The sequence below is a fragment of the Tachysurus fulvidraco genome, chromosome 14, assembly GCF_022655615.1.
Source record: "Tachysurus fulvidraco isolate hzauxx_2018 chromosome 14, HZAU_PFXX_2.0, whole genome shotgun sequence".
Classification (NCBI taxonomy): Eukaryota; Metazoa; Chordata; class Actinopteri; order Siluriformes; family Bagridae; genus Tachysurus; species Tachysurus fulvidraco.
This window is the reverse complement of record NC_062531.1, coordinates 5,410,931-5,436,133: the sequence shown is the minus strand read 5'-3', so window position 1 is coordinate 5,436,133 and position 25,203 is coordinate 5,410,931. Positions and strand designations below refer to the sequence as shown.

General features: G+C 39.8%; 2 protein-coding genes across 2 annotated transcripts; both read left to right on the top strand.

Moving 5' to 3' along the window:
- Positions 1-181: 181 nt before the first annotated feature.
- Positions 182-19,217, top strand: dennd2c (DENN/MADD domain containing 2C). Its single transcript, XM_027151649.2, has 20 exons — positions 182-722; positions 3,785-3,886; positions 3,977-4,948; positions 6,206-6,330; positions 7,378-7,493; positions 7,731-7,889; positions 9,425-9,503; positions 9,653-9,700; positions 10,328-10,515; positions 10,602-10,711; positions 10,945-11,014; positions 11,162-11,239; positions 11,453-11,593; positions 13,695-13,843; positions 13,963-14,140; positions 15,139-15,180; positions 16,100-16,208; positions 17,098-17,340; positions 18,243-18,329; positions 18,415-19,217. Exons 3-20 carry the CDS (start codon positions 4,023-4,025, stop codon positions 18,444-18,446), a joined length of 2,880 nt encoding a protein of 959 aa, XP_027007450.2. The 5' UTR covers positions 182-722; positions 3,785-3,886; positions 3,977-4,022; the 3' UTR covers positions 18,447-19,217.
- Positions 19,218-19,404: 187 nt separating this feature from the next.
- bcas2 (BCAS2 pre-mRNA processing factor) lies at positions 19,405-25,106 on the top strand. Its single transcript, XM_027151656.2, has 7 exons — positions 19,405-19,571; positions 20,753-20,845; positions 20,932-21,002; positions 22,986-23,147; positions 23,240-23,290; positions 24,519-24,599; positions 24,696-25,106. Exons 1-7 carry the CDS (start codon positions 19,479-19,481, stop codon positions 24,820-24,822), a joined length of 678 nt encoding a protein of 225 aa, XP_027007457.1. The 5' UTR covers positions 19,405-19,478; the 3' UTR covers positions 24,823-25,106.
- The last annotated feature ends 97 nt before the right edge of the window (positions 25,107-25,203 follow it).

The following is a 25,203-nucleotide window of genomic DNA, read 5'->3' as shown; positions in this document are numbered from 1 at the left end:
TGTGTCATCCTTTTTGTCATTTTTTAATAATTTTATGTATTATTATTATTATTATTATTATTATTATTATTATTATTATTATTATTGGAATGGATGAAATGACAGTACAAACCAGTGCATTTCCCATTTAGAGCAGCAGGAGAGGATGAAGTGCTTCATGGTCACAGCCCATCTGCTGATCTACTGAGGAGAAAGTTTGCTCAGATGGCAAACTGACAGCAGGACATGGAGCTCACAGGATTAACTACGAAACGCAATGAATCCTAGTCTGGCTGAGGTGTTTGCTTTTTTTAAAGGATTTTTAACAAGTTGACTGCAGAATAAAACTTTTCTGAAGCGTTTTTTTTTGGTGGAAAAAAACGTTTTTCTTGCTAAAAGGACTCTGAAAAACCTCAGACAGAGGATGAATAGCTGTGAGCTAACAGGCTAATTAGCAGCGTTAGCTTCCATTTCCATGTCAACGTTCAAACATTTTTAAGCGAGCAAAACGTTTTATTATTTATTTTAATTTTAATTTTATTTTATTTTTTTCTGTTAACGTTAAGGTAAAAAAAAATCATTCGTGCCGTAACGAAACACCTGGAACAAAGTCCGCTGACAAGAAGTCTGTCTAATGGTTTTTTTGTTTCCAAACACAGAAGAAAAAAAACGGCTTAAAATGTGGAGATGAGTCGAAACCCGGGCTCGTCGTAGTAAAGTCACTATTTATAAATTCATCTGAGGTGAGTGTTTTAAAGACTTGTCTGAATTATCTGGACGATTCAAGATTTTCATTCAATCCGAACGCTACTTTATGTGGTAGTTATGAGTAATACAGCTGATGATAAACATTATAAACGTCAAAGTTTTCTAGTTGAAATGAAGAAATAATAGGATTTGCTCATCATGTTTGTGTTTCTAAATAGTTCAGATAGTATAAAGAAATACATGGGAAGTTCCCTCATGTAATACTTTACCTAAAAGTGTGGTTTATATTGTCAATCAGCCATATTTAGGTCTATGTGGGATAATTAAGGGTTGTGTTTATAGTAATGTTTGATGTTTGCTCGTATGTAGGTGTAGATCAGTTCTCCTTTAAAAGCCCAAGCAGTCATTTGGAGCTAAAGTTGTGTTGTGGGTAAGCAGGTGGATCAGACAACAAAGCGTTTGCTTTATCCTGGATCCGAGGCAGACGTTTTATCTCGACGTACCAGCTTTATGTCTTTTCAAACAAACTAAAGCTTTCTTTTCCTTCGTTTAGTTGAGTTCGTTTCTCGCCCTTGTTAAAAAATCCAGCTTGGTCTGTCATCCTGCCATAATACGTAATGAGATGGTCAAAACACTGGTAGACCGTCTTCACCAGTTATATTACAGCTTATTATTTTCTCAAAGAAATCCTTTTATACATGTTTCAAGTTGTCTTGTATTATTCTTTTGTTTCTTCGTTGATCTTCGGTAACCGCTTTGTCCCGATCAGAGTCACATCTCGGGAACACTGGTTAGGATTCCTGTCTATTGCATGCACACACTCTTTCACACCTACAAGCAATTATAGTGTAGCTAGTTGACCCACTGACATTTTTTTTTATATATATAGTGAGTGGAATTTAAGAATCGATAGCAAACCGATGCAAAAAACATGCAAAAATTTACACAGATCAGGATCGCACTCTGAGATCATGAATGGAGCTGTGAGGTGACAACGGTGGTTGCTGTGCCACCATGCTGCTCTGTTGTGTGTGTGATTTTTTTTAGCAGTCATTCAGAAACTTTTTCCTGCTGGCAGCACTTAACACCTGGCAAAGAATGGTCTACCAGATTTGGCAGCTCTTAGCTGGCTTTGTCAGCCGGGAAACCCTTCCTGTACTTTGTGTTAATGTGGGGTCTGACTGGAGGACTTGTCATCCTTTTTCTGAAATGTGCGTTCTAATTTGAAGTGATGTGATGTCTGCTACCCAACATTGCCTCGGGATGTTTTTTAATAATGTACTCATGCTGCACAGTTGAACGCCACCATGAGTACCTCTATTTGTGAATGCTACCAGGTATTTTCCTTCTGGACCTCTCAATACTGGGGCATTTTAATGTATTAAAAGAATTGAAATACTTAACGTCTAGGTAGTGTCAATAGTGGCTTAGTGGTTTAAACAGATCTTTTACATATTTGAACAGGGTCTTTTGATTCATGCACTTGGAAACAATAAGAGCATAAAATAACAGAACTGTCATACGGCATAATCTGTTTTAAACTCGGTGTAACGGATGACGGATGAATTTTGTATTGCTATTGTGATATTATAGGACTTTTTCATTGAGGAGTTTTTGATTAATGGACACGAACCTCATTATTGAAATGTGAAAGCATGGTTGTCATTACATTACGGTTTGGTATCCTCTAACCTCCTTCCACAGAACGTAAAAGACACAGGGTCTTACATACAATACTGGCATTTCAGAACAGACCAAAAACATTTACTAGAGTTTTTTAAGTAAACCTACAAAATGAGTTATACTGAGTCATGTGGTTTGTTTACACCAGAATAACATTGTTTGTGACAAACCCTTGACCCTGCCGCAAAAATATTGTGGCCAGAATAGGCAAGAGCTATAAAACACAGCCTGCAGACTACATCCAAGCTCAAATTAAACATCTCTTCTCTACCCCCACCTTCCCCCTCACCCCAAAAAAAAAAGGCTGGAATGCACCACAATGACAAACCATCATTATGGACTTTCTGCTGATCCTTGCTTCCTGCATCTCAGGAAGCACAGAGAAAATCTTCCTGCAAAACAGACTAACAGACCCACTTGCATATACAGGCTTACACGTGCATACAAGTGGGTCATTCGGTTGATGCGGTGCACTGTTTCAGGGGCAGGGTTTTGGCTCTGATCTCGCATGGCTTCTAGCACATAATTATTTTAGGTCAACCTGCATAAAAGCACCATATGTGTCCATGTCTAATGGAATGTAGCACATAAAATTATGATTATAATACTCTAGATGCTCAGTACTGAAGAATTCCATCACGTCTTCCCGTATGAGGGCTTTTCAGTCTCCTCAGCGCTGTGTGCAACGTGTCCAATCCGCTCTGGCTGTGGATGAGGCGCTCGTGTTACAGCTGCCAAGTTCCATCCCAGCTCCAGCTAAGGCCTGAGAGACAGAATTCGTGAAAGTATTTCAAACGGTCTTTACTTACGTTCAGCTTGTTCCACAGACGCTAGCTTACTAAAATGCATGAAAGGCTACATATTTCATTTAAAAATTTTTTTTTGATCAAATAAGCCTGAGGTCCTCAAAGGCTGCTCTTGTGCTCTCACAAAAGGCTGTCTATTATGTGAGTATGGATGTAAAAATACTTGAAATGCCTGTCCTTTTCGTGCATCGCTGAAAGGGCCATTTTCTTAGGGAGTAAATTGAATTGCATTATTCTCAAGTGTGCTAATGCGTGGTGGTACTTGGGGACACCCCACATAGAGAGGGAAATGTGACAAGGGGGTGTGGTAGGGAAATAACCTAGTTGCTGTGGGTGATGGGCCTCCGCAGATGACCTACACAATGCCTCCAGTTCCTGCCGTTGTCTCTGTGGTTCTCGGTTTTTGATTATTTTTGGCCACACGGCTGACCTTGACAAAGACAGTACTTTGCTGTTTCCTCCCTTTATGCACATCCATGCGATGGGTTGCTGTAGCCTCTGTTGTTGGCATTCAGCCAATCTTGTCCAATAGTTATAACTTTGCACTCAGTTTAGCTTCTTGCTATTGATTTACTTTTTTTTTTTCATTTATTTTATGTTCTTTGTAGGAGGCAGTTTGACTGAATAATGCTGCAGGGACCGGAAATCAGAAACCTTAACGAGTGTTACTACAAACCGGCAACAGTGAACTCCGTCAACCTGTCCTGAGGGTGGGGGCATTTATCCTGAGTACATTCACCATTCTGCTGTGTATTTTATCCTGTCCAAAAATGGGAGATAGCTGTATTGGTTTTCTGCAGTGATGTCTGTGCAGTGAGGACTGGCTTTCTCTGTGGCCTGCTCGCCATGCTGGCCCTGGGAGTAGACTATGGCAAAGAAGGAAGAGGAGGCAGAGGAGGAGGAAGAGCAGTAACTGCATGCCAGTTGCCTGTTTCAGGGAGAGCGTTGGCACGGGAGTCTGGCAACAACATCAAGCAGAAGATCTCACAGTGGGAGGTGCTCAGCCATCAGGAGGACGCACATGGAGGGAGACCCACAGCCCAGGGCACCCCTGTCCCACGCACTCGTTCCGGGGACATAACAAATGGCATTCTCTTGGACAATAAAACTGTTGGACTGCAAAGTAAAGGTAACCTGTCTAAAACCAAAAGCCTGGGTTTGGATTTCAGGGAAAACCAGACTGGTCATGGACAGTTCACAGTGGCAAGGAAATCTGAACCCGAGCACAACCGACCACTTTTAAACGAAGGTGTAATCTCGACTCCTAAGATTAGGTCGCCACCAGTCCTGACCCTTGCACAGCATCCTGTAAACAAATGGGATGCTTCAAATCAGAAAAGCAATAATGATGCCATCGACCATGTCCTGGATGAAGATATCCAGTCTCTGCCTGAGGGTGACGAAGATCCAGACGACTCACTGCCCCCTGGGAACTTCTACACCTCTCGGGGCTTTTGGAAGAGGCTGGAGGGTGAGGATTCTCCCTGGAAGAAGGATAAAGATTCCTCACCCATGGCTAAGCATCTCATCTCAGAGGGTGCTGAACTGAGACCCCAGAATCCCATCACACCACCACCTAAACCGCAACGCACATTCAAGTACAAAGGGGCCAACAAACCACCTCTGTATTCAGACCAATGGGAGAAGACGAGTTCTCCTGTGAGCCAGTCAAAACAGCTCAGAAAGCACGATGTCATTTGTGCGCCCAGTGTCCCACCTCCACCGTGTCACATCACCAACAGTAACGGCATTTCCAGAAACAGAAAAAACAGGTGAGTAAATGATGATAAGACGATCGGTATAGGTGTTTTTCTTCAGGTTAACATGACAACGATATTTTATAAAGCTTTGTTCACGGAAGACTCATTGTGACTTTGATCTAAAATGGATATAAATGAAAAAAAAACATGGTAAAGATAAATGACAACAGACATCAGCGTTTTTAATTCTGTTGATCCCTAGACAAACACCAAAGCATCCAATTTTCATTTTCCCACTCTGTGAATGTGTTTTTGTCTTTTATTTGTTTTGTGACTAACAGTGATGTCCTTCTAATGCCTTCATGGATTTTTGTGAAGCTGGGATTTCATCCATAACTTGCCGATGACAAAGTCTTTCTTGTTTCGTGGTTTAGCAAAGAAACAGATGTCAGCTAATCAAATATCCAGATACTTGCTTTGTGAAAGACTTTAGCAACGTGGTAAAAAAACAAAACAACAAATTTCCTCATTTGTTGTGTGCATCAAGAGTCTGAGTATATCATAAGATGATTGCCAAGCTTTTATTTATTTTTTTTGTTTGTTTTTAAGGAAAGAGCCCGAATGTCATTTTATTTTTTTTAAATTCTGCCATCAAACGTAACTTTTTCGAACTCACTTAAATACCATACGTAAATCCTTAGATCGATATGACACGTAAATTTGAGAGACTGAAACCTTGCGTGCTCTGTTTCTGAAATCCTCTGTCAGTTTCGCTTCTCAAAACATGTCAAAGCTTAGGACCTGGAAGCGGGAAAGTGTGAGAATGTAGTCGTCTTGGCTCCATTCCATCTGTGATGTCAGGTTTTCTCTGCGAGAGTCTCAGGCTATTGTCTCCACTTGGCCTACTTCTGTCTCAGGCAACAGTACAGAGGTCACACGGGGCCTTTTCTTTTTTACATTATTACACACACGCTTATGTTTAGAAATTCAGTCATTTTTTTCACTCTTTTCTTGGTCAGTGCAGTCTGTTTCTGCTCTCTTTTTGTATCTGGGTGTGTGGATTAGAATTCCAGCTGTTCTGTAAGACTTTCCGCACTAACGACTATAATGGGACGCAGAGGCGGGATATCACCTGCCCCAATTATCACATTTTCCTCTGACCGTCAGTGACCTTCGTTATAGTTAATTAATGTGTGGGCTTACACACACACACACACACACATGCTGCAAACTTTGTACTATTGCAATTTCAACATACAAATCCTGTTAGAAAACACACCAGAGCTTGCACAAATGGTGATTTCACACATCTGCCATGTTCCTCAACAGGAAGTCATTTGAATTTGAGGACGCGGTGCACTGGACAGCTCAGCAGGGGTCCAAAGAGACAGAGTCACGGCGCTCGGCACTGTACCACACCCGATCACAAGACAGCATCTATGAAGACATCATATGTGAGTCCTGACTCAGACTTAAGTCCTTAGAAAAAAAGGAAGCCAAAACACATGCGTAACCGAAAAGCTATGATGATGAAACACAGAGTGTGAAATGACAGGTTTTTGGACAAGAACGGGACAGAACAGCTGCAGCTAAGCAAACGTTAAACACACAGTCTGTAGGCATGCTGGGAGATCTGGAATACAAGAGACCAGTTACCGCTTCAGGGGACTCAGAATAGGCAACGAAGGCACGAAACAACATCAAACTTGACAGAATGTTTAATCGTAATGGGTGTTTAACAGATGGTTTAATTCACACTAATAACAAGATTAGGGTTCGATTTTGCCAGTTAGACGATCACTCAAGCGATCAGCTAAACAGCACACTGTTGTACCTGTAAGTCTGACAAAGCCATGAGGATCTTGGCCTATTAATTGCGTTCTACATTTAATTTAATCTGGACCCTGTACACAAACAAACTGAAAAGATTGGAACAACCAATTTTTTTCCAGAACTAGAAAAGGCAAAAATATAAATATTTAGCCTAGCTGAAAGTCACTCAAGAGTGGACTCATTAGCAATCCATCCCATCCCGATGTCGACCGATACTATGCTAAATAAATGTCTTGTCACAGAAATCAACCATGCACCGTACAAGGCCCTGTGTATGTTACGATGGAAAAAATAATGTATTAGGAGGAGAGCATTAATATAATTTTTAGAATTACAGTTGGAAATTTTGTCCAAGCTGCTGGTATAGAAAATTAATTACCACGTTGAGTAATCAGTATCAAGAATTCAGCAGTCATTAAGATGACTGTCATTAAACTAACGCCTTCACTAATATCTGATTATAAACTCCACATGTGAAAAACAACATGAATATATGTAAAAACCATGTGATCAAACCAAATAAATGCCCGTACAAACCATGAGGCTCTACTTTGCTCTCTGAAGTTTCTAGTGCAAAGCTTTAACATTGCTCACCGCTCGCCACAGTATTACGCAAGCGTGTCTCATGACGGTAATTACTTACGCACTGTGTAATTTTTCAATCGTAGCGGATGTTTTAAGAGAGAACCCATATGAAGACATCAAACTGTCTCCTGTGTGTCTTCCTATCATGCGACCACGAAACTGGACCATAACACAGAGACGGACGCCGTGCACCCCAAAGGTAATTCTCAATAAGTACTTTAGTTCTCCAATAACCAATGCAGCCATTTTAGTTTAATACTAAAACAAAGGTGGTCAGTTATCCCAGGCTCGCGCTTAGTCCCAAGAAACCAGACCACGATTTATTTTTGAAGTGTTTCTGATCTTACTCAGCTGACTTAAATATGTTTTTCAGTATGTTGCTTTGCTGTACAGTTTCCCCTTTTTGACTTCCTTTGGGTGTTTTCACACACCGTAGCTGCCAGAGAAACCCCTTACATTACGAGCCAACGCCGACAACCTGCACGAGGTCTACAAGCATTCGATGACGTCGCAGCCTCGTTCCTCTACTCCGAGCACACCTAAACCTTTAGCAACAAAGAGGGCTACCGCCTACAGAACACAGCGCCAGCCTCAGGTAATCCCACATGACAAAACCTGCTTCACCGGTTGATGCATAACATAATATTCATGCTTGAATAGGGCAGAATAATGTGCTCCTCGCGTTCAGATGTTTGCGAAAGAAAAAGTATGACGATCGGCCGAAAGCCCGGGGTTAAAATAACACACAACGTAAGTGGGAATGTCAAAGGAAGTGATGAGGATATGCACAGAGAAGGCAGGAAATGGCCTCCACGGAATACTTCTAAGATGTAGAACGTTATCATCTGTCACATGTGCCTCTTGTTACCAAATTTTGACTGACCGGCTATAAATGGACAGAAGGAGAGTCAGTCTTGAACAGCTGGTGAAAGCAGATACATCCAGAATGATTCATGTTTGAATAGTTTAAATGCACTTGAGGCAGTTGAGGCAAACAAACACATAAATAATGGAGGGAAGCTGGTTTACTGGTGCTAGCGAGACGAGTGTGGAGGTAAGTCACTCTCGCATATTGCTCACATACAAACATAGAGGCTGATCTCCTTAAATACAATCCAATATAAATGGGCTGCTTAGTTCTCCATAATATTGAACTAGATATCACCATTATTTACATAGAATAACGCACTGTATCATCATTGTAACACTTCATACAGTATGACACTCTTCTCCACTGTTACCCAAAGTAATACGTACACAGTCAGGGTTCGATTTAGACATCGGATCGTTTCGGGCCTGATATCCAACGGGCTGAACTGTGCCATAAAATCCTAAATATAGACGCACCTTTGACCAAATCATCATGTGAAGGTTGCTGGTTTATTATATCATTGTTTTTCAAACCGTTTGTCTAGAATCTAACATCTGGTGTGCAACAGAGAAATATATTCAGTATCTACTTTGATCGTCTGAAGAACCCGAAGACTTCTTAGTTGAAAATATTAACAATGATGAGAGAAACACAAACAGCTATACCGAGTCTACTCTTAATAAATAAGCGAAACGGTCTTATCTCTGAATGGATGAAATTTTAGAGATTTAGATCTTCGCTTACATGAATAAAGCATGCAAGTGATTTCCCAACAACTGCTCTTTGACCACCGTTACATGTGATGTAAGTAGCGAGTACGTCCAGAAACACCGGGGTTTTCCGTTAGCGACCGATTTTGTTTCTCATTAAGTATACTTTAGCTTTGCTAATTGCTTTGGTTAAAGGTTTAAATTGTGTACTAGGAAGCTCGAGGTTATACACCGATGCTTTAAAGAATCAAATCTACACTAGATTAAGAAACTACACTACACTCGTATGTGAAATTCAGTCAGCATTATCAGTAAAAAAGGGATGTCTTATCAGAGGAAGAACAGAAGTTGCTCCTTCCTACTCAGCTGTCATACTGTCTGCAGTGTAACATTGTTTGGGAGGCATGTTTTCCTGGCTATAAAAACCTTGATTAACTTGTTTCCTCTCACACAGTATGAAAATAGAAACTTATTAAAGAAAAACCCCACTCTTAATTACACAGTTCAAAATAGCTTGTGAGTAAACTAACCTGTATGCTTATGCTGTAGTATGTGAGCAGGATCCAAGAGATCTTCCAGGCCAAGAGAGGAAAAAAGAGAGTGAAAAGCCAGACAAGTGCCAGCAAAGGTATGGTCATGAGCTTGGCAATTTCATATTGGGACAATAATGAGATTTTTATTGCTGCAGCACATTTAGAAAAGCTATTAATTAGTATATGGCGCCTGTTAACAGTTTCCTTCTTTGTCTTGTTATACTTCTACTTTCCCGATGTTTAGACGAATTGAGTGGAACAGAGAGCGATCCAGACGAGAGCACTAAAAAAGGTTCGTTACTTTGTCCAAGTCCTTGGACTGCAACCGCCTTTTCAATTCATTTTCTGGCTCTAAAATATCGAAGTTAATATTAATTTTGATTCACCTGAATCAACTGTAGAATATAGAGGGTGCACAACAAAGCCAAAAGGTTTTGGGCTCGTATCCAGGAGCTTAAAACATGTTTCCAACCAAGAGGAAAGAGCCAATTTCAGTTCACTGTACTAGTTCCAGAAAGCATTTTAGTTCCTGCTCCAGAATGGGTGTTTTTTCTGTGAATCGGGGTTATTGGGGTTAGACCTTGGCTGTAATGAATATCAGTGACTGGTCAAATGCACGTTTTACAAAGTAACCTGGATATAAAAAAAAACAACCATGTTTAGTTACTGACAATTATAAACTCTTGGTGATATTAGAGACTTTGTTAGAGTTGGTATAGCAGAAAGGTTATTAAGTGGTGAGTTCCTTCATTGTGTTGGAAATGCAAAACCAGGAATCTTCCATTGGATAGTCCTAGAAGTTGCTCAGAATGTTTCTTGAGAAATCATCATGATTTGCTGGGAGCAATTATAATCAGTGTCGTGGCAATAAGTACAACTAAACTCTCCAGCATTTATTTTTATCCTCTGTTTGGATCAGGTGGCTCCCAACGCCTGGTGTATGTCCAGTCCACTTTGAAGAGGAGACCGGGGTATCGCACCCTGGAGAGAGATCTCATCCAGCTGCAGCAGCAGCAACTCTTCCAGCTGTTCGTTGTGGTGTCGCTGAGAAAACGCTCCCCCGGAAATGCATACTACCCCGAGATCTCGCAACAGTTCCCCACTAAGGTAGAGAACCGATGAGGAGCATTTATAAATGCATGGTCCTGACACTGGATCAGTTTAAATGTGAATTTCTGGATTTTCATGTGCAGTTTGAGAAGACCTCTCGTATGTCTCGTGAGACTGAGGATCGGTTGAAAGCCATTCCTAACTTCTGCTTCCCGGATGCTCAGGACTGGAGACCATCTGCAGACATCAACAGGTCAGATTATAAACCTCAATTTCCGAGTCATGACAAACTGCACTTCTGACTTATGTTCTTGTGTTTCTTTGAGTTGCTGAGTCACACTTAAAAGCACGCTTGTAACCCATTCCCAGAACGGTTTGTTCTTCATATGACTCACAGTTTTTATGGTGCCATCAAACGCTGTGAAGTCCCGAACTAAGCTCTTTAGTTGTTCAAAGGTTTTAAACAGTTTTATTCTTCTTCCATAGCGAAACCTTTTCATTTGTCTTGACCGGAGAAGACGGGACGCGATGGTTCGGTTATTGTCGGAAAATCTTGGTGAGTTAGAAGCATGACACATGTAGTCAGCAGGAACATAATGAATATGTGCGATAGAATATTAATAGCTTGTGTTGGAGTTTGCTGCCATACTGCTGAGTCATCGTCACTTTGATGTGTGTGCTGGTTTGCTGCTATGTCCTGCAGCCCCGTGGAAAAGGGAAGAGGCTTCCTGAGGTTCACTGCATCATCAGCCGGCTTGGTTGCTTCAATTTGTTTGCAAAGGTCAGGGGAATTTCCAGTGTTTTTTTTTGTTGTTGTTGTTGTTTTTCCCAGAATTGAATTCCTGGTTGTAAACTAGGAAAAAATCAAGTATACGTGTAAGTTTGGATGGTCCTGTCTTCATCAGAAAAGAAAAGCGTGCAGGATTAATGAAACACTTCGCACGTAAAACATTAACATTTTAAGGTTAATAGAAATATATTCCTGTGTGCTTAGATCCTGGAGGAGGTTGAGAGGAGGAGAGAGATCTCTCCTGCGCTGGTCCACCCGTTTATGCGCAGCGTCATGGAGGCTCCGTTTCCTGCTCCAGGGCGCACCATCACTGTGAAGAGCTTTCTGCCCGGCTCTGGCAACGAAGTGAGGCCGTTTTCTGTGAATGTGTATTTTTCCAGATACAGCCAAAATTTCATGTCATTATAATCTCACTGTAGTAGGGTGTGTACACCGCATTCAGAAAGTATTCAGACCTCCTTCAGTATTTTCAGTTTTATGTCGCTGCCTGATACAACAGGTATCTCACACTCGTTTGCAAATAGATGAAAAAGGAAAAATTGAAATGTCGCATGTACGTGAGTATTCAGACCCTTTACAACAACACTTGGCTTCGATTCCTCTAATTTTATCTCGATGTTGCCGCACATGTTTTCTCCACCTTGATTGGAGTCCACTTATGGTAAATTAAATTGATTTTAAAAAGGCACACACCTCTCTAGAGAAGGCCTCACAGCTGAAAATGAATATCCGAGCATAAATAAAAGCCATGAGGTCAAAGCGACTGCCTGCAGATTTCAGAGACAGGATTGTTGCTAAGCACAGAGCTAAGGAAGACAAGGACAACCATCGCTGCAGCCCTCCACTGATTTGGGCTTTGGCAGAATGGCTAAACAGAAGCCTCTCTTCAGTGCAAAACACATGAAAGCCTGCTTAGAATTTGCAAAATAAAAAAGGCACCTGAATCACTCTCAGAATATGAGGGACCAAGATTGAACTTGTTTGGCCATAATTCTGAACATTGTTTGGAGGAAACCAGGCACCGCTCCACCTCACCAGCTCAATACCATCCTAACAGCGAAGCATGGTCGAGGCAGCATCGTGCTCTGAGGGTGTTTTTCTCTCTCAAGGACCGAGAGACCGGTCAGAGTTGAGGGAAAGCCGAACGGAGGAAAGTGCAGAGATATTCCTCAGCGCTCAGGACCTCAGACTGGGCCGAAGTTTCACCTTGCAACATGACAACGACCCTTAGCACACAGCTAAGACTAACACAGGAGTGGCTTAGGGGCAACTCGAGTGGCCCAGCCAGAGCCATGACTTGAACCTTATTGAACATGAAAATGGCTGTCTATTAATGGTCCTCATGCATCCTTAGTTTGAGAGGATTTACAAAGAAAAATGTCAGAAAATCCCCCAGCCCAGGTGTGCAAAGCTTCTTGCTTCATACCTAAAAAGACTCGAGGCTGTAATTGTTGCCAAAGCTGCTTTAACTAAGTGTTGATTAAAGGGTCTAAATACTTAAATACATATGGTATTTCAGGTTTATTTTTTCTGCTTGTCTGACTCCTGAAAGAATCCTAAAAATAAGTACATTTTAATTTTTTTTTTTTTTTTACTGCAACTTAAAATAAAGTAATTTTGTAGAAAATCATGCCAAAGAGCAAGTTCATCAAAAACAGTCTGGTCGTACTGCAAGGTATAAAAAACCCATTGTTTCAGGAAACCAGTCTGGCAACACCGCAAGGAGAAAAAAAAAACAATGTCATTAAAATCTTTGTCTTCATTTTTTTTGTCACCTGGTTTTAAAAGATACGTGTTTGAGAAATCCACTTTAGTGCAACGAAACATGTTCCAACTGGCATCGTATTGGCACTACCTTTATAATCCACAAATGTGCTTTTTTAACAAAGGGACAATGCACCACTCTCATGTCCTTTGTGCAACACGCAGTGCACAAGGCATGAACCGGTTAAAGCAGACAGGTGAGCCATATACAGATATTTAAACGTAGGATACACTTCCACCTGCTCAGTGCCAGCTTTCAGAACATGTTTCATTTCATAGCTCACGTTTTCCCTTTTTTATGATGCAGTGAGAAAAGTAAGAAGAAATCTGGTCACTGAAAGTCCAGAAAGTTCAGTGTTTATTTCTCTGCAGTAACTGGTCAGGGTCACGACGCATTTGAAGCCTTGGAACACCAGTCTTGAGATGGGAATACACTCTGGGTTGGATACCGGTGTATCACAGGGCACCAGGCACATACATTCACTTAGATCAAGAGGCAATTTAGAGAAACAAATCCACCCAAAGAGACAGGAGAAAACCCGAGCACCCCATGTGGACACACAATAAGACTTTGTGTGAAACTCCACAGACATTTAAGCAAGCTCAGGATCGTCCGTTTCATCAGCGCTACCCGCTGTGCCACCATGCTGAAGTTCTAATAAGACATTTTCTGTGTTTGTAGGAGCTGACTCTTTGTCGCCCGGTGGACTCGCGACTGGAACACGTGGATTTCGAGAGTCTACTGCAGTGTCTGAGTGTGAGCAATCTGCTGCAAGTTTTTGCTTCTCTGTTGCTGGAGAGGAGAGTCATCTTCATCGCAGATAAACTCGGGTACGTTACCGTCAGGTCTAACTTTACTCCGGTCCGTCAGTTCTAAGAATATCATTCATTTATTCATCGTATGATCAGTCACATTGAGAACGTCCCTATCTCTTTCTCTTCCGTCCCAGCACTTTGTCTCGATGTGCACACTCAGCTCTTGCTCTGCTCTACCCTTTCATATGGCAACACACCTTTGTGCCTGTGCTGCCCGCCAACATGCTGGATATCAGCTGCTCTCCAACTCCATTTGTCATGGGAGCGCTATCTCCGTCCCTGGACCAGCTGTTGGATTTGCCCATTGAGGAGGTCGGTCACTCAAATCTGTTCGGTTTTACAGGAAATATAAAAAGAGAACCAAAACGAGAAGAGGGGAAGTCTCCATGCAGTGATATTTTGATTTGATTAACTTGTTAGTATTGAGTGTTTTCACAACAGTTGAGGAATTTCTATCAGGCCGTGATCTGGAACGCTTTGAACTCTTGTCTTTAATGAAATGTTTGGGATAGTCTTTGGCATATTACACATTTTTGCTGTACCGCATAAAATTCTGAATACCTTGAACTGAAAAACAAGTGAAAAGATAAAAAATATGTCTTAAAAAGAACATTTGTTAAAATGACTCCTTAAATAATAGAATAATTAGGCCAAGGAAAGAGTAAGAAGTACAATATATATATATATATTTTTATATTCTGTGAAAGAATTAAGAAGCAGCATTTATTATTGTCACATATACATTACAGTGAAATTCTATCCTTGCATAACCCAATTATTTATTTGTTTGTTTGTTTATTTATTTATTGGGAAGTTGGGGTCCGAGCGCAGGTTCAGCCATGACACTGTACCCCTTGAGCAGGGAGGGTTAAGGGCCTTGCTCAAGAGCCCAAAAGTGGCAGTGATGAAGCTTAATCCCTGATCTTCGTGTCAATAACCAAGAGCTTTAACCACTTGAGTCACCACTGCCCCAACTTTATGAATATCAGGAACCCCAGGAAGCTGGGATCAGAGTGCAGGGTCAGCTATTGTGCTGCCCAATGGGGTGGTTAGGGTTAAGGGCCTTGGCAGACCTGCTCAGTGACCCTGCACCTTAACCACTGGGCCACAACTTTCTCTGGTGTTTCTTTAAAGCATCTCTACAGTGTTTATATGTTCACACAGGCTTCTCTGTTTGTTTTAGGTGTATGGCATCCTTAGTCTGTAACCTAGTGAACCAGAGCTGCCGTGTTCACTGTGCACTTTTGTACGTCGCTCTGGTTAAAGGCATCTGCCAAATGTTGTAAATGTTTATATTACTTTTATTTCAGGTGCTTATTGTGGACCTGTGTGCGGACAAGTTTGTTGTGCAAGTAAGTGTCCTAGTGTGGCTCCTTTTTTTCCTAGAAAGGGGTGTGTGTGTGTATGTTGAAGCATATTGCTGTAAGACAGGTGTGGATCTTTTGTGAAAGAGTGGTGTGATCTGAGGTTCAAGTCCAGGCCTGTGTTATTAATTGCATTCAACCAAATGACGATTCTGGATTTAGATGTTCTCATCCCTAAACTGTCTGAACTGAATAAAACACAACAGGGCGTGCTGTTACGGGAAAACCGTGATGTGACACAACATGAATTCTCTCACCACAATGAAGTTTATTATGTCCTGATGGGATTTATTTTTTTTTTTTAAAATAAATCAGCCATTAGCCAACAATTAGAATTGTTTTTATTTATTATAGAATGAGACATCGCCCAGTTACACATGTCTAGCTACAATTATTGTTACAGAACGTCTGAAATCGCAAATCACTAACATTCATCCGCAGCTTCTTCTTTCTCTCTTGGGGGGGAAAAAGAAAAGCTGTCGTCACTCACGGTACAGAAGAATCCGATCACCCTCTGTGCTGAATCCTTAAAGGAACAGATTTATCTCTGGCCATTTTAAAAGATCTCGTCACGTCAACAGTCACACATTTACAAGCGTGCGAGTTGCTCCTGTAGAAATTTCTAAGGCACGATGGCAATCCACATTCATGGCCTTGCTAATGTCTGAACCGCTTCTATAGAAATTACTCAACACCTCCTGACCAATCAGAATCAAGAATTTATTATAGCTGCGGTTTCAACTTGTCGAACGAAGTCACAGTTAAATTTGCTGCATTCTTGTGTGTGTGTTTTTATCATGCAGTATTTACTAGTTTATCAGTATAATAACAGTAACAGAGGAAAATAAGTAGATTCAGACGGTTATCATCTTCATCTCACCCTCGTGCATTCCTGCATGTCTGCCAGATGGGAGATGAAGACTGCATCCTTCCCAGTAAGCTCCAAGCAGCTCTACAGGAAGTCCTGGAGAGTCGGGAGGAGATGCTGGAACACAGCAACGAGGACAGGATGGAAGGTCAGTACATACGGTTGGCGTGTGTTTAAAGGCCACACCTTTTAATATTTTGCTGTTTCATTGTAACGGTGTTGCCTGGGCTCTATTTGTATCGACAGACTCGTGTATTTATTTGTTTGTTTGTTTGTTGTTGTTGTTTTTTTTCTTTTGGCGGCTTTTGTCTCATCGCATAGCTTATCTCTGTAAGATTACTGACTGGTGATTTATTTATTTATATATTTTACAATTATTTAGTAATTAAGGCAAAACCTGACAAACACAGCAGCTGCCTTTTAACATTTTCTTAATTCTTGAAGCTGGAAGACGACTGAAGTTAATCGGCAAATGGGGAAAAAGACACGCCGTGATTGTGATATTCACAACTGAGACCATGAAACTATAACAATTTTCTTTGTTGTTGTTTTTTTGTTTGTTTATTTTTGTTTTTTTTAAACTGTCCATCATACATATGGTTTAACTGGAAGTAGGGGCCAGCTCTCTACACTGTAAATATCAGCTTGATCACATTTAGTTTTTGTAGTGCCTTTAACAACGGAGCTTTATGGAAATCTGTGGATCTCTAACGAGCGTGAGAGACAGAGAGTGGGGAAGGGAAAAAACCCTGGGGGAAGAAGCCTGAGAAAAGTGTGTCAGGATCAAGTGCAGTAGAATAAAGTGCTTAAAACTGATAAAATATTCAGAAAGCTGACTGACATTTAACGCCACAGTTTCTGTTATGCAAGCTACAGCTGGAAGGGAAAGTGTGTGTGTGTGTGTGTGTGTGTGTGTGTGTGTGTGTGTGTGTGTGTGTGTGTGTGTGTGTGTGTGTGTGTGTGTGTGTGTGTGTGTGTGTGTGTGTGTGTGTGTGTGTGTGTTTGTGTTTGTTTGACTTCTCCTTCCTTCTGTGCAGAGGAGTGCAGCCTGAGTGCTCTGGTCTCTGAGGCATTTGTGAGATTCTTTGTGGAGCTTGTGGGCCATTACCCGCTGCACATCAACGAGACGGGGACCAACGGCGTCCGTGAGCTCAACAGAGAATCCTTCAGGAAGTCTCATCCGTCTCGAGGTGTGCGCCAGTTCCTCCAGTTGTTCATGGACACGCAGATGTTCGCCGGCTTCATCCAGGACCGAGAGCTTCGCAAGGGAGGAGTCAAAGGTGAGTGAGGATTCTCACATACTGATGGGTAGTAGAAGTTGTTTGGCAGATGGCACTGCCCTTCATAGTCCATGGTGATGAAGGGTTAGTTAATGGCTCCTGGTTATGGAGAACAGAATAAGCGAATAAACTCTTAATATCGCCATTAATGTTGCTTAGTTCCAACCAAACAGGAATATCTGATGCTTTACTATTCTGAGAAGGAATTAGACCAGATTTTGGAGCACGGCTTTGGGATTTGTTCTCATTCAGCCACAAGAGCATTAACGATGTCAGATGCTGATATCAGGCGAGAAGACCTGGGTTTTGAGGTCAGGGCTCTTTGTACACAATGACCCTGTCATGCTGGAAGATGTTTGGGACTCTTAGTTCCAGTGAAGGGAAATTTTAATTACAGCATTCAAAGAAATCCTAAACAATTGCAAGCTTCCAATTTTGTATCTGGGTATAATGTTCAGTTGTCCACAAATGTTTGGCCATATAGTGCATCTCATAAACTGGGGTCAACTATTTAAGTATGAGACTTATTATGTAAATGTGTACATTTTTTTTATGCCTTTTTATTGGAGACAGGTTTTTTTTAATTCCTAAACCTTTCACCAACAGAACGCATTTCATTTTGACCTTATTTCTAGAAATATTTCATTAAATCGACGAATAAAACCAGCTATCCATCAACTTCCATGCGATAACGGTCATAACGGTTCTGTACCGTAATACAATATTATGAAAAATATCTAAATATAATAAACAGAAGGTGGACTCCAGACCTCTCTTAGAGAACTACGACTCTAGAGGAGTCACTTGTTTGTTTATCCAAACATGATTTGAAGATCATTTTCAAATAATAAACAAGGAGCTGATTGAACATGTTCTTTGGTTTTGTTTGTCTCTCTTTAAAGGCCTGTTTGAAGTGCGAGCAGCAGAATATCTTGCCTCCTGTCCTGAGCCTGAACCCAGCGGAGTCAACAAATTTCTCAAGGGACTCGGTAAGGAACTTGCTTCACCTATACCAAAAAAGGGAATCATTTGTATTATCTGTTTCCTCGCTGTGACAGACTGTTTTGCTTTCAGGGAACAAAATGAAGTTCTTACAGAAAAAGTGAGGGATTGCCTAAGCAGAGGGAAAGGGAAAAAAAGCCAAGTGTGCCGTGCCAAGCAAGATGTGTTGAGAGAGAGAGAGAGAGAGAGAGCTGTGAGTCACTGCAATGTTTGTTTGCCTTCGGAGAAAACTGGACCGGCTGGGTGGAGACGAGATCGAGCCTGAACTGGGCTCACTTCGCCCTGTTGGGAACGCCTGAGCAACGCTTAAGATGAAAATGTTGACGCACATTAGTATTTTTGTTATAAAAAAGAAAGATGCTGAATCAAAGCTGGGAGAAAAATGAGCGTCGCGGTTAAAGCTGAGGCTTCGGGCTAAATTACAGGAAGACGCAGGATAATGAAATCGTCCTTTTTACACTAATCCTGTACTTTTTGATCTGTTCTGTAACTGTTGGGAAAATAAAAACTGTTCATTTGGTAGTAAATGACGGGTCTGGAAAGTAAACGCTTTCCAAACTGGAAAGGAGTATTTCAGAGAAATACAATTAAAACGAAGAGGTGCTTTTCATCTCTTTCAGAATTGATGTATTTATAAAAGTAATAATAATTACCTCTGAGACACACTGATCATGCTTCATTTTTTTCTTTTTTTATATATAAGTACATAATTTTACTTTTTTTTTTCTTTTCATACAATATGTTTTAAGTTTGTGAATAAAATGTTTCAAACCATTTTTAGATGCTTTTAAATGTTATATAGGTTTACATAATTGCTCTGCATAATAACCATAAAGTGTTCAGCCGTATGTTCAAATAAAATGCTTTCACAGAAATCTGAATATTTTGTCATTCTTTTCTAATCCGAGTTGATTATTTGCTCCATCCTCCGGTCCGCTAGGTGGCGCACGTTAACGTTAAATCCTAGGAAAAGAACGGTTTAGTATATTTTGGCGTTTTGTTTCACGTAGCAGCTATGCGATTGGTTAGTTTTTCTTAGAGCGCGATATAATAGCCAATGACCTCTTGGGAGGCGGGACTTGCCGGAATACGGGTAGGAAAGAAAGAAGTCGGTGTAAAAGTCCTAGTGTCTCAATATGGCTGGAGCGTCTTCGGTTGCCGGTGAAGTGTTTGTTGACGCTTTGCCTTATTTTGACCAGGGTTATGATGCGCCAGGTGTCAGAGAAGCCGTAAGTACATAACATACGATTGTCAGAGTTTGATACAGACTTTTAACAGTGAATAGAAATGCAAGCTAACGGCGCTAAAGCTAGTTAGCAAGCAGCATAGCTAACATGCTAACACGCTAGGAAGTAGCAACATGCTAATGTTAGCTAACGGCGCTAAAGCTAATTAGCAAGCTGCATAGCTAACACGCTAGGAAGGAGCAACATGCTAATGTTAGCTAATGGAACTTTATTTATTTAGTTTACACAAACACTGACGTTCAGCATTAAATCTCTCAATGATTTAACACGAGATTGTTGACTGGTGCGTGAACATTTTAGTGTTATACCTTAAATCATATGGAGTTTAATTTACACCAATATGGACAAATAAGTACAATGCATTAAAATATAATATATGACTAAAATAAATGTTACTTTTATTGTGCTGTTTTTTAATTTTCTATTAATATTAATTTAAAATGTAATTTTGTTATTAAGGCTGTTATTTATTTATTTATTTATTAAAGCTTCACTGAGTATCTTTTAAAGAGCCCTTATTATTATTTATTCATTTATTTTTAATCACATTTTTTTTTGCATGTTAAGCTTCACTGAGTATCTTTAAAAGAGCCCTAAATAACAATAATAATAATAATAATAATAATAATAATAATTTATTATTGTTATCGTGTTTTTTATTATTATTGTTATTATTATTATTAATATTATTGTTATTATATTTATTTATTTATTTATTTAGATTATTATTATTATTTATTCATTTATTTTTAATCACAATTTTTTTCACATGTTAAGCTTCACTGAGTATCTTTAAAAGAGCCCTAAATAACAATAATAATAATAATAATAATAATAATTTATTATTATTATTATTATTATTATTATTATTATCGTGTTTATTATTATTATTATTTTTATTATTACTATAAATGTACTATAATAATTATTATTATTTTAATTTTTATTTATTTATTTATAATAATCAGTTACTTCTCACTGAATATTTATTTTGTTATCACGGCTGTTTTTCTAAAGCTTCACTGAGTATCTTTAAAAGAGCCCTAAATAAATATTTATTTTTTCCCAGGCCCAATTTCTGTGACCTGTTCGCACTGACTTTTATAAGATGTTCTTAACCACACTTTGTTTTTGTTTTTGTGTTTTTTTATTATTTTTTTAAGGCTGCCGCTTTGGTGGAGGAGGAAACCCGGAGATACAGACCTACAAAAAATTACCTGAGTTACCTGACCACGCCGGATTTTTCAGCTTTCGAAGTAGGTTCTATCCGACACTTATTGTAGCTTTATCTTCCTGATTGTATTCTGGATTCATTGACACATCATTCTTTGTTCTCCAACAGACCGAGATCATGAAGAACGAGTTTGAGAGACTTGCTGCACGCCAGCCCTTGGAGCTTCTCAGCATGAAGAGGTAAATCACACAGGGATGATTATCTGAGTGAACACACGAGATCGGATGCTGTCAGATTTAGGTTTGTCGTACTGGCGGATTAACCTTTCAAGAGGTTTTTGTATATACTTTCAATTCAATTCAAGTTCATTTCTATGGTGTTTTTCACAATCGACTTTGTCTCAAAGCAGCTTTACAGAACACAAACATAGAACAAAAGGTTGTTATAAAGAATAATATAAAGATTAATATAATACAAAAATTCAAGATTAATATTAGACCTATATTTAAATGTATTTGTGTTTATCCCCAATGAGCAAGTCTGAGGTTACTGTGGGGAGGAAAAACTCCCTTAGATGGTAAAGAAACCTTGAGAGGAACTCAGACAGACCTCGTCCTCATCTGGGTGACACTGAAGGGTGTGATTATAAATATACGGTCTGATAAATGTTGTATTGATGAGGAGATTGTTGTCGTCAAAGACCACATGGAGTTGGTGTCTCCTCTTTAGTATAGCAGAGTCTAACTGGAGCTGGAACATCTCTAGATGCCTCAGGATCCTTACATGGTTGGTCTCATTTCAGTGGAGGTCTAAAATCTTCATGGCGCGATAGACAATCTGAGCAGGTACAATACATGCTCTGATTTTTTTGCTTACACAAATTTGTGCAGGATTCCAAAGAGGGAACCTACCCAGCCACTGATGGGGTTTATCTCACTGCCGTTTCCAAGATAATATGTGAGGTTTACGTCAGAAAGGACATCCCGCATTAAACCTGTGCCAAATCTATATGTGGATCAGATCATTTGCTGTTGTGAGCACAAACCGAGAGCAGGCAAAGGGCAACAACAACAGCTTGTAGTATGTTCTTATGAAGACCTATAAATGAGCTTTGTGGGACAAATCATTGCTTTTCAGTATTTCTGGGCATCGTAGACTGCAAACCATGGAAGAATCAAGATTCGAGTTTAGAGTTGTTGCAGGGTATGAATAATTTATTTCAGAATGGATTCAGAATGTGAGCGCTGCTATAATGCTTCACCCAGTAGAAGGAAGGCGTCGGAATTACTGACACTTCAAATCCGAGCAACTTCAGATGCGGTAGCTGTAACGGCAACATCTTAACTGAACGTGAGGATCGTCAGGTGAAAAAAGAAATCTTTATTACAGTGATGACGTGTCAGAAATTGCGCTACTGATCGTGACCGTGAGGAGCTGTAAGAGGTCCGGGATTTTACTAAGTATTTTCTGTGGAGTCGTGGAATCTAGTAAAGTGGAGAGAAATATCTGGAGACTCCAGACTTTGTCTTTAACGCTCTCTGTTTTCAGCCATATTCTGTGGTTAATTCCTAAAAAAAAAAAAAAAACGAACGTTGGATTGAATTGGATTAAAGCTCTCGAGTTCTTGCCTCCAGGTCACATATTGGGTATCAGTTCCATGGTTGGAAGTCACCCCGATTGGAATTAAGAATCAGATTTTTTCTGATGAAACTGTCAATGTTTGAGTCGTGGAAATTGTATATTTTCTTTGGACCAGTCCAAATCTTTTGGTGGCTAAAAGTAGAGGCGAATTTGATGTCATGAGAATAGTGTATCCATAGCAACCAGGGTTTATTATTTTTTTACTTGAATTGACATTACGCCTGCCAGCATTGCTCTCTTCACTGTTTGCTCTCTGTTTTGGACTCTGACCTGCCCCCTAGTGGGCAGTGTTGAATGAGTAGATGAACTGTGCTCCTTGTGCTGTACATAACTCTGTTTTATTGCCTTGAATAAAATCTCATCTTGTATATCGTATACTACGACACCAAGAACCCGTCCCATGAGATGGGTTTTTATAGCAAAGGACGGTCTGCCACTGCAAAATGGCAACATGCAACCAAATCTGATGTTTTTAATGTCCTAAACTAGTCTCAACACCTCTCAAATGGCACTATTTAAAAAACAAAAAAAAACACTCAATGCATCTTGTTCTTCTGTAACGCACATGTACACCATTTCAGATACGAGTTGCCTGCCCCGTCATCAGGCCAGAAGAATGACATGACTGCGTGGCAGGACTGCGTGAATAACTCGATGGCTCAGCTGGAGCACCAGGCGGTGCGCATAGAGAACCTGGAAGTCATGGCGGAGTACGGCACCAACGCCTGGAAGGTGTATAACGAGTACGTATCAGAACAGACCTGGTGATGCTTTCAGGAAATCTTCACCACTCCTCCAGATTATCGTACCGAATTTGTCTGTTTGTGTTGAACAGCAACTTGGCCTTCATGATCGAAAACGCACAGAAGGAGCTGCAGAAGGTTCGGTAAGTTACTTCTGTGTGGGTGAAAAAATGTAGTGTATGTGATGGTGGATGTGTCCGTGTTGTAGTAAAAGCCTGCGTCTGGTGGTGGGTTCAGAACCAGTAGCACAGTGAAGTATTCTGTTCAAGCAGATAATTATTATTTTATTTTTATCTTTGGTTACCTGAGAGAAGAAAATGTAAATAGTGGAACATTCCCGAGAAAACCAAACAAAAGAACGCGTGTGCTAAACTACACAAGCCATGACATTTTGTTGAGATGGTGGTGAGGCACAATTTCAAAACTACCTTAGGGTTTTTCTAGAATTTATAATAACCTTTAGTATGTAAAGGAATAAAACACAAATGGTTATTTGATTCTAATCGATTTTAAAAAACAAGGAAGGAGAAAGTATTTTTTTCTTTTGTCAGAAACGTCAGTGCAATTTTTATTTATTTATTTATCTGTTTTATTATTATTTTTGTTTTTCTTTTGTAAAAAAAAAAAATGAAGTGAGACTGACAGAAGGAGTTGTATATGGGAACCCAAAAGCACGACGAAACTACTCCACACGCATATGACTCATTATGTGATTCAGAGTGAATCATTATGACTCAGTGAGTCATTCACAGTGAATCATTTTAAATGCTTGCCTGACAGTGTGATTCATGGTGAATCAGTTTCCATGTTAGACTTGGTTATTTATTTATTTATTTATTTATTTATTTATTCATATATGAATCAGTATTCCCGAAATTGGTATGAAGGTGAATGTTCTAGAGTAGAAATGGTAATTTTGTCAAGATTTTGTTTGTTTGTTTGTTTTTGTTTTTTCATTTTGTCTACTTTTTTTTTGTTTACAATGAAGGAAAATATACCTGTTAATTTTATTTTTGGCATGTCTGGATTATGAAAGTTTATTCATTCATATAATTTTATTTATTTAATTAATTTCTGCTCCTGGCTTGCAAATAAAATGATCGAAATGTAGACATACCATTTTTTTATTATTATTATTTACAAGAATAATAATATTTGGAAGATGTGTGAGCTTTTTTTGATGGATTTGATCAACCGCATGACTAACCAGGATGAGTTACAGAAGATGGATGGATAGATAGATAGATGATCAATTTTATGGCATTTTTGACAAGATTTATTTTTTTTTACACCTGGAAATGTTTATAGTTTAGATACCATGGTTCTTCTGGGCTCAATAACTTTTAACACAGTTTATTGCTTTTGTCACAGGAAGAACATTCAGGACTTAAACTGGCAGCGAAAGAACGATCAGCTCACCGGCGGAGCCAAACTGCGTGAACTGGAGTCTAAGTCTGTTTTATATCAAAGTTTATTAATATTCATCTTATTTAAGCTCCATTTACTTTGCAGACGTGTGACAGTGTTTTGTTTTGTTAACTTTGATAGCTGGGTGTCCCTCGTGAGTAAGAACTACGAGATCGAGCGAGCCATCGTGCAGCTGGAGAACGACGTCAGCCAGATGAGGCAGCAGCAGGGAGAAGAGAACAAGGAGAACATTCGACAGGATTTCTAAGTGACAAGCCTGTCCAGTGCAATCTGGAACAACAGATGGGTGCTCTGTCAAAAAAAAAAAAAAAAGACTCCAACTCTGCAGAAAAGACATTTCCACGAAGAGCATGGAGTTTGTTTCCATACTGTGAAGTAAGCAGAGGAAATGTTGTCGAAGGCCCGGATAACGGCGAAAGCTCCACCGCACAGTACAGTTCAGCAAAACGTCTTCAGTTTAATACGTTTGTGTTTTTCTTGTGTGAATTTTTTTATAGAAAACAATAAAAGAAATTTTTAAACATAAAAAAAGTTGATCGTCAATTGTAACCTTCTGACCACCGAAGACCGATTTTGAGAAAACAAAAAAGAATTAAAATCAGTAAGTATTACATTTACTTCTCTGGGT

Bases quoted from the DNA above. Each gene is read 5' to 3' on its own strand.
- dennd2c (XM_027151649.2), top strand. From the start codon at position 4,023: ATGCTGGCCCTGGGAGTAGACTATGGCAAAGAAGGAAGAGGAGGCAGA. The intron at 7,494-7,730 runs GTAATTCTCAAT...CACACACCGTAG, and splicing joins GGACGCCGTGCACCCCAAAG to CTGCCAGAGAAACCCCTTAC. The intron at 9,504-9,652 runs GTATGGTCATGA...CCCGATGTTTAG, and splicing joins CCAGACAAGTGCCAGCAAAG to ACGAATTGAGTGGAACAGAG.
- bcas2 (XM_027151656.2), top strand. From the start codon at position 19,479: ATGGCTGGAGCGTCTTCGGTTGCCGGTGAAGTGTTTGTTGACGCTTTG. The intron at 20,846-20,931 runs GTAGGTTCTATC...GTTCTCCAACAG, and splicing joins CGGATTTTTCAGCTTTCGAA to ACCGAGATCATGAAGAACGA. The intron at 23,291-24,518 runs GTAAGTTACTTC...CTTTTGTCACAG, and splicing joins AAGGAGCTGCAGAAGGTTCG to GAAGAACATTCAGGACTTAA.